At 24.7% G+C, this 13,731-nt stretch overlaps 1 protein-coding gene and 1 long non-coding RNA gene across 2 annotated transcripts; one reads left to right on the top strand and one right to left on the bottom strand.

The window, feature by feature from the left end:
• Window positions 1-371: 371 nt before the first annotated feature.
• Window positions 372-9,869, top strand: LOC135931161 (serine/threonine-protein kinase RIO3-like). The gene is made up of 8 exons (XM_065468072.1): window positions 372-536; window positions 577-714; window positions 6,732-6,937; window positions 7,105-7,442; window positions 7,507-7,666; window positions 8,770-8,940; window positions 9,405-9,509; window positions 9,685-9,869. Exons 1-8 carry the CDS (start codon window positions 407-409, stop codon window positions 9,802-9,804), a joined length of 1,368 nt encoding a protein of 455 aa, XP_065324144.1. The 5' UTR covers window positions 372-406; the 3' UTR covers window positions 9,805-9,869.
• Window positions 3,987-4,486, bottom strand: LOC135931162 (uncharacterized). The gene is made up of 3 exons (XR_010572961.1): window positions 4,448-4,486; window positions 4,155-4,335; window positions 3,987-4,109 (listed from the first exon to the last, which is right to left on the bottom strand). It is a non-coding gene; the product is annotated as an uncharacterized LOC135931162 (long non-coding RNA).
• Window positions 9,870-13,731: the final 3,862 nt, after the last annotated feature.

Genomic DNA, 13,731 nt, shown 5'->3' with positions numbered 1-13,731 from the left:
TAGCGACGCCCTGATTTTATTATTAAATGATAAAGATAGATTAGAGGTTATTTCACTTAAGGAGAATAGTAAACGTTACCACTTCAAAAAAGAACGCATTAAAAAAGGAACGCATAACCATTATTCTTTACCTTCTAAAAATAGAGCGTGTTACTCGCTATTCAAAAAAACTAACGCATTACTCGTTACTATTTTCTTGTCATACAAAAATAATATATTAAAAGTATTTTTGTAATTAAACTATATTATAGCTAAAGTTAAATATATCTAAAATTGAGGAATTTCAAGTAAATACCCAAATTAACATAGTCTTGCTCATTTTGGGCAGGTCTATAACCAACGTGCTAGATAAGATAAAATAATTGGTGAATTTTTTGATCATGTTTATAGGTGGAATTCCCCAATTATGAACGAATTTGAGATACTTGACACAAATAATGATTTAATATTAGCCCAAACTCTTCAATATGAATATGATTTAGAATATGATAAAATTTTAAATATTAAAGAAAAAAATTTAAACAAAGGTGCAAAAGGTAATGAAATTATGTTTATTTTATAATATATTTTTATCAGTTCAAATATCACTTGACAATTATAAATATTTTGGCCCAAGCATATGGAAACAGGAAGATAAAATGGAAAGATCTAATTTTCTTAATGAGGAAGATCTCTATGAAGATGAAGATATTTTTGACATTAATGAAAAAAAAGGTATCACTATATGAGTCCATATTAAAATTAATAATTATTCTTTTTAAATCATTATTTAAAATGTTAGGGTTAAAAATTTATTATATATTGAACTTTCCTAATTTACACACAGTTATCCTAATTTAGTCTTATATTGCTAATGGGTCTTAAAGACCCATATTTCATTTGTAATTTTTATTTGTATGATAAATAATTTATGAATAATATAATAATTGGTACAACAAATTGTTTGATGTTCTTTAAACAGGGGTGACATAGGTTATATACAGGAAATGGTCATCCTACACTTTGCCTTAAAGTGACAAACTTGAGTAAGAAAAGATTCTTTCTTTCTTTCTGTTTGACCTAATTTTTTAAATGTTTTTTTTATTATAAAATGTTACCATGCACTGGTTATTTTAGATTATAAAAAGAATACTCTGCTTCAAAATCATACAATTTTGGCATTAATTAAACCAAGGTTAAATCAATTTTAGATAGAATTAAGCCAAAATCATATGAAATTAGATCTTGACAATTCTAGAGCTATTTGTCTTATCCTAAAAATTGTCAAGAGTAGGTAATGCTGTTAAATGGCTCGATTTGAGCCGATTTTAAAAAACAGCTAACTCAATATTTTAGCCAGAAAAAAATTAGGCAAGCCTGAAGATTTTGGTCATAGATGGAACAAAGGTTTGGACATCTATTATCAAAATCTTCAGGCTTGTGCAATATTTTTATGGCTAAAATATTGTGTTAGCCTTTTTTAAAATCAACTCAAATTGAGTTGTTTAACAACACTAAGAGTGGGTACAAAAAAACACATAAAGAATATCTACTTGTTTTTCTATGTCTATATATTAGGGAAGAAAATTGTGCTATCTATGCTGCTCCTGATTGAATTATAAGATATTTATTAGAACAGTCCTTTAGTATTGTTGATCATACCATGACAACCTTATTAGAGTTTGGATGCTGCTCCTGATTGAATTATAAGATATTTATTATAACAGTCCTTTAGTATTGTTGATCATACCATGACAACCTTATTAGGGTTTGGCATGGGAAACTAATGTTACCTCTTCCAATAATCCATATATAAGATGAATTATATTTTAATTAGATCTTTTCCAAAACAAAAAATGACCAGTAATTCTGACATACATGATATTTTTTACTAGACCTATTTCAAGCAACATCATGAATTATAAGATAACTATGGTGGAATTCCATCAAAACAGCCTGTGGATTGTTGGCAATATAAGGATAACTTTGGTTGGAATATAGAAAACGAATGTTACCTCTTCCATTTAAGCTGTTAGTTATTGCCAATAATATTATGATAAGCATTAAACAATAACTATTTTTTATGAATCCAAATTATTGGAAGATATGAATAGCTAAAATCAGACACCAAAGCTTGGTATTACAGAGCATCCCAGCAACCCTATTGACACATGAAAATTTTTAACATACTTTAAACTTAAAAATTATTTCTAAATCACATTTAATAATATTAGCCATCATTCCTATAACTACATGCACTAATGAGTAATAATTTTGTACTATACCTACATTTAAAAGCTACTTAAGAGCACCAGGCTAAAACTAATGATTTAGTTCTTTTAAATATATACAGATATTAATCCCACTCCATGTGAAGTCATAGAGGAAACAGCTAAAGGGCCACTTAGGATTAACTTTAATATAAAATATGTACCTTTTTTTTAAACATATATTAAATTTTTTAAAATAAACCATAAAATTTATAAAAAAAATTTACAATAGCTTACATAAAATTATTATATATTTAAAATCATATATAATATCATACTGATTATGTTTGCAATAAAAATAATTTTAATTAGGGGTGTACCGATACCACTTTTTGGAGGTCGATCTGATCCGCCCGATATTCTAGATATTAAATTGATATCGGCCAATAACCGATCTGATATCATATCTAATTTTGTATTCTACAAAGATACCAATGGTTTTAATTTGTATTATACTTTTTATTAGTATAACATCTATAATTTTACTATATCATAACATATGTCATTTAAATGGGAGGGCCTCCTTTGATTGTAAGATTTTGATCGTAAAATGGTCCATTTTCGGTCAAAATGGACGATTTTTTCATTCATATGAATTTATAAGCACGTAATTATTCTGTTATGCTCGTAATTATTCAATTATGCATTTATTTAATATATTAGATAATTCCAAGACATTTTTTATCCAGGTAATTTTCTATTCATAAATATATCAGATACTTCTAATCAATTTCTTAACAATATTTAAGATAATTATTTCAATCAAGCAATTCTTATATCAGATTATATGCAATTCTTATATCAGATTATATGCAATTCTTATATCAGATTATATGCAATTCTTATATCAGATTATATGCAATTCTTATATCAGATTATATGCAATTCTTATATCAGATTATATGCAATTCTTATATTAGATTATATGCAATTCTTATATCAGATTTTATGCAATTCTTATATCAGATGCAAGCAATTTGAATATATCAGACATTGTTTTAATTTATACCTATTAATAAAATTTAATTAGCTAATTTGAAATACAATTTTTTAATATAACTGAACTTTATATATATGATTACTTAAGATTAATTTTAATGATTAAGAATATTTCTTATGCATTTTCTCAATATAACTTATGATTACTTAAGATTAAATGATTAAGAATATTTCTTATGCATTTTCTCAATATAACTTATGTTATTTCTTAATATATAAGAATTCACTTATGCAATTTTTTAATCTAACTTATAAATAAAATTAATTGATAGAGTCATAGGATTTGATTTTATTTATAAATTTGTATTTTCTGTTATAATATGTGGTATCATTTTTTCTATAATCTTTTATGTATAAATATCCATCATGATACAGGCACAAATTCCCTTTTGATGTTGGAAATATATTGTATATCTAAAAATTACAGTGTCAAAATATATTTATAATCAAATTATGTAAAAGTAATAATATAATTTATTTACTTGAATTTTCACTTTTGGAATTTTGTAATTCTAATAAGATTTCTACATTATTAATTCAGAAAAGTCTTGAATTATATTAAAATATGATTTAAAAAAATATATGTAATCTACTTGTAAAAGCAGGTTGAATGTTAGTGTGGTTAAATGGGAAATGTTGTGTATTGGCTTCATTTGTTAATATATCTAAAAATATGATATTAACTTATACTAATATTTTTGTTACTTGAAACTGAAGGATAAAAGTTATTTCTGGTAATTGGTTGTATTTCTTGTGGTTGTATTTGTTGGGTTGTATTAGCTTGATTATTCAAAAATAATTATTTTATTAGTTAAATGTTAGTATTCTGATCTGTACAAGATATACATTGAGAATCTTTACCTAAATTAATGTAAGTATTCTAGATAGGTTTAGTATTAAATATACCTTCAGCTGTTAGATGATTTTGTGTCACTTCAAATAAACCACCTACTAACTTACCTCTGCCTTTACAATCTCTCCTTCTGCAGCGGTAAAATAGGCTCAGCTATTCTATGTATGATCTATTGAAATAGGTTATAGCAGAGTATATCCTTACATTTATTAGATTTGTATTTGATTGGGTTGTCTAAAAAATATTTTTTTAAAAAATCAAATTAAATCATTTCTTCTTTTAACAAATAGTCTTAAATTATCAGCTACAGTATTAAGCATAATGTTTTTAAATGATTTTAATTTACCGTGTTTAAATAGATCAATCAGAAAAAAGTGGACCAAATTTACGATCAAATGACTTTACGATCATAGTTAGGCAAATCATTTAAATATATTATAATGATCAGTTATAGTTTATATTCAATTCATTTGCAATTCTAAAAGTATATAAAATATTTTTATTGATAAATTACTTATTTATATAATAAATAATAACATTAATCTATTTACATAATTAGTAATAAACAAATATATTATGAAATTTGATATTAATACTTAAATTAAATATATCGAAAATTTCTTTTTCGAAATATCAAAATTTCCAATTTATCAGAGATCAGTCTGCGGCGATGGGGAATGCCAATATCACTAGCATCACTAAAAGCAGATTCTGAAGATTATTGAACATTTTTTTAAACAGAATGCGAAAAAAAATAACTATATGGCAGAATGTTTATTAACTAATTATTATTAAAAAATTAAACATAAAAATGGATTTCGATTTTATTTATAAAAATAAATGGTTTTTTAGATATAACTTTTTCTAAAAAATTGTTTATTTTATTTTTGTTAAAAAAGCCATTTTTTATCGGATCGGAAAATTTTATAATATTTGCCGATAACCGATATTTTAAAATGGGTGAAATATCGGCCCGATCCTATCCGATATAAAATATCGGTACATCCCTAATTTTAATCTATATGATGTGTGTTACTAATAATTATATGTTTTTTTAAAAAGCTAGAAAATATATGAGGAATATATAAAATTAGATATATATATATGCTTTAGATAATACAAAATATATTCCTAGCACTGACTGTCATCTTACCTCTTTTTTTCATACATAAGTTATATTATATTTATCTTATAAAATAGTTAATAAAGTATAATAATTTGAAATATTGTTCTAATAAAAATGATTAAATGTCGAAATTTTTGTTATCTTAATTAAAATGAACAATATTTCTAATATATATAAGAGTAAAAAATAAGCATGATTTCAAACATAATCCTGGCCATATGTCTGGCAAAAAAACCGAAGGCCTATTAACTGTGAGGGATCTGGTGGGCGAAATTATTCTGGCTTTTACATGTATGGATCCCCCCCCCCCCCAAGGAAAATTCAAAGCTACGCCACTGCTTCTTTATATCAAATTTTAAAAAAATTCTCCATTATTTAATAGAAAATTAATCAAAATCGCCCTTAATCAAATTTCTATAAAAGTATACATTTACAATTTTTTAATGCCCTTTTTAATAACAAGAAAAACAAAAATTACATATATTTTTAAAATTATCCCATATATATGGGAAATATTCACATTTTCAAACCAACATTGGTTTAAGGTTCTGTCTTGAAAAGTCTTATTTTTAAACAGTCGTCTGTTTAGCTATCCATATAGCTTCCTCTAAACAGCCTTAAAAAGAGAGGCTATTTAGATTTACACAAAAGATTATTTATTTATTACCGAAAGAATAATAAAAATATCAAATATTATTTATTTATTACCGAAAGAATAATAAAAATATCAAATAATATTTGTTTAATGTACAAATTTAAAATAACCCAAAATAGGGTGCCCTAGTTAAAAATTTGTTTAGCGCACATTTAAAAATAAAAAAAGTCAGGAATGCTTAATTTGAACCATTTTTAAAAGAATAAACTAACCCTATGTTTGCCTCAAACTTTCCATATTAATATTTACTTAATTTATTTTATGATTTAAACATATATAAAAATGAATTTTGAAAAATATAGTTGATGGGCATATTTTCAATTATGTGAATAGAAATACAATCAAACAATTTTTTCTACCATGAATTATAAACCTCTATCTTAATTTGTAAATTAGTTTTATTATTATTTATGTAACATTGGATTTCTAATAATAATTAATTATTGTTATGTGATTATTTTATAGTATTTGGCAATATTTGCATAAATTTTGTCAATTTTCTAGTCCAATTTTTATCACTTAGAATGAAATAAGTGATTTTAAGGAAACATTGTATTTATTAAAATAGTCCTTCATAATAATTAAATTTATATAAATATAAAATTTGCAACTAGAACAAGCTTCTCTATGTTTAATTTTATCTATTTTTAATAATAATTTCGTGTTGTATCAGCACTAATTTTTGTTAGGTCTTGATTCCCATATAAATTTAATTTGTATTTTGAAAAAATATTCTATTAACAAATTGAACTAATATATAATGGTTGTTCCTATGATTTTTTTAAGGAAAATTGAAGAATAATCTTTATAATAGATACTAATATAATGAAAATAATTATTAATCCCAAGGTATTGTAACAAAACATGATGCAAATGTGTGTGGGCGCAAGAACATGACAAAATTTATGAAAGCCCCTATAAGTATAGACACCGGAGATTGTGATGGAGAGAATATTAAACTTGCTAACAATGTGTATAATAACCTCAAAGCAAATTGCGCTAAATTAGAAAAAAGAAGACATCGTTTGCACGAAAAGAAAGATGCTTCAACCGCTGTAATATTATTTTTTTGCTAAGCTAAAAACATGTAGAAGAAAAGGAAATTTTCATGACATTTCAAAACATTTATAGTGTTAAAAAGATTTCCTGTCCTCATAAATAATTTAAAGTTAATTTTATTATAAAAAAAGTTTATTTTTCCTTTTGCTTAACATATAATAAGGAGTTAGCTATCGACTCGAAAACGCGTTTGATGTTGTTTAAATTGATCAATCAATCCGTATTATCATCGATGACAGGCTGTATAAGTTCTGGCAAGGAAGCTTGTGTATATCATGCCTATTTAGGGGATGATGTCTCGATTACGCACCTACCGGAACAAGGAGCGTTCATTGCTTCCGAAAACAAAGAGTGTGCCATCAAAATATACAAGACGGTGCTGACCGATTTTAAACATAGACAACAATACATAATTGACGATTATAAATTCAAAGATGTTAAAATTAATCCTAAAAAGCTGATAAAACGATGGGCCGAAAAGGAAACCAATAATTTAAGAAAGTTTGCATATTATGAAATATTCTTTATTAATTAACACGAATTATTTTTTTATTATTGATTCCAGGATGCAAAGCCAGGGTATAAATGTTCCGGCAGTTATAACGCTCCATAAACATATGCTTATAATGTCTTTCATCGGACACAACGGGATTCCAGCGCCTAAAATTAAAGATGCTCTTTACGATTCCCAGGAAATGAGTATGGCCTACAGAGAGATCATAGAAGTATAAGTTAATACCTTAAATGTACCCTAGTTTTTGAATAATTTATCTATATAAAAGGAGAATAACGACCCCCCTCCCGTCTAATCTATGCTCATAATTTTGAACCAGAAGCTGAACCCTCGGAACTGAATCGAATCTAAAAACCAGAAACTCTTAGAACATTTAATAACTAGAACCCCTTTAAAAGTCTTCAGTAATGATGTAAATCATAAGGCTCTTATATTTTAAAAACTATGCTGAGCTAAAATAAATCGAATTTTAATACCTATAAATTTTAAGTCCAGGTTATTACATCTTAAATTTTTACTGAAAAAAAAATTCAGAAATGGTAATCTTATCATTCAATCGCTTCTCATATTTTCAATTTCCCATTGAAAACTATTTGCAAAATTATTGCCAAGATTATGTAAGATTAACCAAATTTTTAAAAATCCTCCAGATTCCCAAAAACGAAAATTTAAAAAAAAATGGACTAAAGACCTTGACAAATCTCTACTTTATATTAAAGATAGAAAGTGTTTCCTCAATTTTAACCAATTCCAGTGACTGCCCAAAATAATAATTAACCCTAAATTGATGTATATATTATTTTCTAAACAGATAAGAAAAAAAAGCTTATGTTATTTTGTTACGTGTTTATTAAAAAATCTCCATTTAAGCCCTTTTTTATAAACGGCTAGATCAAGATTTTAACTTTAAAATATATAAATAATCATGTTTACCTAAACCTCTATTATTTAGTCAAAAGAGGTCCAAACCTTTCTATCATATATGTGCGAAATTTTGAGGCTTAGATAATTTTATTTTATCTAAAATTTTGAATTGGTCGTTTTCTATTTTAAAAAAGCCTCAAAATTGAGGTTTTAGACAAATCCTTTAGTATGGAAGAATAGACAAAATAAATTACGACTACGAGTTGCATTAATATTTTGAAACTCATATTTTTATGCCTTAAATGAATCAAAAAATATTTTTATGGAAAGGAAATTTAGGAAAAATTCGTATCGAGCAAAAAAAGAAAATGATATCAAGGCAGATCTTGTGTTACCTTAAAAAAATTTGTGATTACATTATACTATATTTCTATATTAACACACATTAAGATGATGAGAGCGTTATTCAACCTATGCCATTTGGTACACGCGGATTTGAGTGAATACAATATTTTATGGCACCAGGGTAAATGTGTTGTAATTGATGTTGGCCAATCCGTTTCGCTCGCACATCCAAAAGCTCTTGAATTTTTATTCCGCGACTGTGAAAATATTTCGAAGGTTTAAAACAACAAAATTATTTATCTAATTTCCTAGCTTAATTTAATTACGCTAAAAACATGATCACTCAGCTATTTGATCGCATCATATTTCGAATTATTCGATATTTGATTCGTATTTTACGAATAACAAAGTTGTTCGATCTCTAAATACGAATAAATATAGTATAATATTCGTCAAATAATTTTTTTTATCCTTTATTCGATCGAATTATTCTTAAAAATTTGAAATTATTTATGAGTATCGAATATGTTCCTTGGGTATATTTTCAGGAAATAAATTTTCGAATCGAATGTTTTCATTATAGATTCGTATTTTTGTATGTAGGTGTATTTCGTTATGGTAAAAAATTAAAATTCGATTTGATGTCACTTTTCTAAGTTATTAAAGTGAACACTAAATCATATTTTGGATATTTGAAATTTGATTTATATTTTATAAAAAATCTTATTTAATTTTATTAGTTCTTTGCTAGAAAAGGATTGAAGGATATCGAATCAGAATCAAATCTTTTTAATATGATTACCAACTTGAATATCAACAATGAAGGAACCCCATTTTTCAATAAGGTTTTATTAAAAAAGGCTATATTACCTATTGTAGTATATATGTAATCTACTTTATTAACATGCATATTGAAAGACAACGCGTTACATCAAAATATATATATATCAATCTATACAAATATTATTCACTATACTATATTACACCTATAATAATATTAATATGATATTTGCAATATAGATTAAGACTTACGATAAACGCGAACTTATTCGACGTATTGAACTAGAGAGCAAAGATTATGATACTGAACAATTTTTATCAAATTTTGAGATAAAGATGCCCAAATTTAAAATATTTTAAAATTTTATTTATTTATTTCAAATAATGATTATATCTAATTATTTATTGTCATTTTGTTTATCAAGTTAATAAAGAGTTAAATGAATTTATTAATTATTTTTATCTTATGATTTAATAAATTATTTTAACGGGATTCATAAATACTCGTCTCCATAAATATCAAATTTTGTAAAAACATTTTTTTAGAAAAATACTCTTGTAGCCAAAAAAAATGAGGTCGGATGGATGACTTAGAATTTATAAAGAAGCATGATGGTTTGATTGGTTTTTTCTGAAACTTGGTATGAGCAATATCATATATGTGTGCTGTTAGTTTTTAAAACCACTAAGATTTTAACCAAAATAATATTACACAAGCTTTGAAGTTTTGTTAATAGATGTCCCAGGGTTGTGCAAAAATATTCGGATACAGATACTTTTTGAAATTTTGTATTTAAGATACTAGATAATTATGAAAAATTTCAATAAGATGCTGTTTAAAAAAATTAAATTGTTCAAACTTTAAATAGTCAAAATCAAAATGTATCAAGCTTTATTTTTTAAATAAAATATGCTATAATATAAATTTTTAAAAAATATGAAAATAAATTGTAGAAAATTACAAATTTGTTATATAAGATAGTGCGATATAAAGTTATATTTTAAAAAAAAATGTATACTATAATAATAAAAACAATATCAGAATAAAAAATTAATTAGTAAATATCAATAAATCAACATCATAAATCATTTCTTTTTAATATTATTAATTTTTCTAACAATTTGTCGTCTTTTACGATTTGGTCTACTGATAATACCAGCAAGCTGAATAATCGTTCAACAAGGGCAGAGGACGGAAATATTGTTTTAATTTTAATATTTTTTTTCATATATTTATAATTATTTAACATGTTTATACTGCGCTTATCATCTTTCATATAATCTAAGACCACTAATTCAATATTATTTACTGAATTATTTGAATTAGATGTGGTAGTTTTTAAAATAAAAGTGATCATCTTCATCAATTGAAGAATTTGCTGATATTAATTTTAATATTATTTTTTAAAATAGTTAAAACTTCGTTTAGCAAATAAATTGAGGTAAATTTGAAGAATAGATTGAAATAAACTGAACTGAAACTAATAATCAGAATATATATAAACAAATAAATAAAATAATTTTACTGCTACTTTCTTACATAATTATAAAATAATACATAAAATTTAAAAAGCAAAGGGTTAAAGTTAACATAAAAATTAAGAAAAATACTTTCCTAAATTTGGAAAAGTCGTATAATATAAAATTATTTATCTTTTCCTTAATCATATACATAGTCTGCAATCTTAAATAATATTGTAGTAATTCTTCTAATTTGAATAATACATTTTTCGTTTTAATTTAAATATTACAAAACTTCGTTTATTAATAAATTCTGAAGGTATTTTTTTTTCTTTTTTATCATCAATCCAACGATTTTAAAGTAAGGATGATAAACAGTGACCAAAAATGCGGTTTTAAAGTTGTTATCAAATTCATATATATTTTTAAATATTATATTTAAATTTATATTACGATTCTAAATGCAGATCAGTTTGAATTAAATTTGTGATATTTTTTAACAAAATTTAATATATGTAGCTGATAATAGCAGTTGATATCGCCTTGTATTTTATCTGGGAACATTGTATGGCAATATTCTTCTAAATATTGCATTTCAATATCTCTTAGTTTTGGAATTTTTCTCAAAATTATGGTAGTTTGCTTTTAAATTTTAATGAACTAGGGCTATCAAACATACTATTCGATCTCGTACAACAGGTATACCTAATTGTTTTCTTAAAACTGCTTTGATAACCTCTGCAGTTGATCTATTACTGCATTATTGTAATATGATCGACGTAAAGCGATTAAAAAAATATGGTAGTTGTTTCAAATATTATATGATGACCAACGTCATTCATACATTATAAAATATTTAAATTCGGATTAAATTTTGAAATATCCTTTTAATACTAGCTAAATTAACTATATAATATTTTTTAAGTATCTGTATCTTTTTGAATATAAAGTCGATTAAGACAGATATTTTTAAATGATTTGTATGGCAACCCTGAGATGTCCAAACCTTTCTGCCATCCATGAGCTCAATCTCCAGGCTTCCGTAATATATTTGGCTAAAATATACAAAATCATTTTTTTTCAAAAAGTTTTATTTATATTAAATGATCTATCAAAATATTTATAATCTTTAATTAGCCTTTAAAAGTAACAATCTAAATTAGAATCTAACAAACATCCACGCCTCTCCCCCAAGACGTGCTTTGCAATACTAAATAAGCGCTCCAAAGGAGCACTAGAGGGAAGCGGGGTATTTTATAAAGATATTTTTTAATTCAGATACAAAAAAATTTTTAAAAACGGCTAACTCAATATTTTACTAGGAAAAATATTATGCAAGCCTTAAGATTTTGTTCATAAGTGGCACAAAGATTTGAACATCTATTAACGAAATCTCGAGGCTTAGACAATATTTTTTTGGCTAAAATATTGATTTAGCCGTTTTTAAAAATCGACTTAAATCGAGCCGTTTAACAACCCTGGTTGAACAAGTAATGAGAAAATTAAAATATATTTAAAAAAGCATCATATCTAACAACACAAGCTCAACTATAATGAATTGCCCAAAAATAATTATTTAAAAAAAAATTATTCCAAAATAAAAAAAATATAGTTATCATTTCGTATAAAGAAATATTTTTTATTTTTAGATGCTTTTTTAGATTGGAGTTGCTCACTTTTGAAAATGAAAATACTTTTACTTAAACACAAAAGGCATTTGCCCTTAAATTTGTTTGATCATTCAACATCTTTTAGAAATTTAAAATATTTTTTGCATGATGGAAATGAAAATTCGATTTCTTCTTCTATGATCTCTAAATCCATAATATCGAAAACTGAGCCCGAAAAAGAGCTAGTTCCCTCTCCTCATTTTTAAAAAGGAGCGGCGCTCCAACTTTGAATTTTACTCATATTTTAAAAAAAAATTATTTGAAAATGGTTGAATCTCACGTTGCTATCTTTATTTCAGTATTAAGTGTTATACAATTAGAAAAAAATATTATACAAATAAATATAGATAAAAATTTAATTAAATTTTAGAATTGATTAGAAATTTTATTAAATCAATGTATTAATATTTAGCATTTATTCAGAGTATCTGTATTTTAGATAATGAAATTTAAAAAGTAACTTTATAACGATTTAAAATGATAGAAAAACTAGTTTTTTTTCACTATATTATAAATTGAATTATAAATGAAAAATTCACAGTTTTATTTCTTTTCATTTTGTGACCCGAGTTAGAGAAAGGAATCAAGATCTTATTCGGTTCATCCTATTCAATTAAAATGAACAACGTTCACAATGAAGGTGGAACTAAAGTTAAATATTTTTGAAGGCAATATAAAACTTAAAGATTGAGATTACAGTTCCACCGAGATCTCTACATGCCATTTAGCCATATATCATATTAAAATTCGGTGTCTGTGATATAATTCTAAATTAAATACCTAGAAATTTTTTGATACGATATATTTATTTATATAATTTTAGAAAAATATTAAGTAAAAAAAAAATACGCATGATTGATTTAAAAAAAATTTAATACTAAGTATTCGTCAAAGTATTTGTATTTTAATACATTTTATGGAAATTTCTTGCGAGTATTTAATATTTAAAATACATTTTTTTAAAAAAGTATTTAATCTCAAATAAGTTTCTTTTTGAATTTATATTTTAATATATTTTTCTGAAAGATTGCCCAGCCCTGTGTATAATAGGCCCAAAATATATTGCTAACTGTTAAAAAAAATATTGTAAAATGGTATATATTTCATTCCATAAAATAAACACAAATTACAAAATATAACGTTTTTGGTGGTAAAA

This window comes from Gordionus sp. m RMFG-2023, chromosome 1 (assembly GCF_954871325.1).
Source record: "Gordionus sp. m RMFG-2023 chromosome 1, tfGorSpeb1-WG-v2, whole genome shotgun sequence".
Lineage (NCBI taxonomy): Eukaryota > Metazoa > Nematomorpha > Gordioida > Chordodea > Parachordodidae > Gordionus > Gordionus sp. m RMFG-2023.
Note: the sequence above shows the minus strand (reverse complement) of the source record. Positions and strands in the feature narration are given on the sequence as shown.

Coding starts and splice junctions, on each gene's coding strand:
- LOC135931161 (XM_065468072.1), top strand. CDS start 407: ATGAACGAATTTGAGATACTTGACACAAATAATGATTTAATATTAGCC. Junction 537..576: donor TTTAAACAAAGGTGCAAAAG/GTAATGAAATTA, acceptor TATTTTTATCAG/TTCAAATATCACTTGACAAT. Junction 7,667..8,769: donor CCTACAGAGAGATCATAGAA/GTATAAGTTAAT, acceptor ACACACATTAAG/ATGATGAGAGCGTTATTCAA.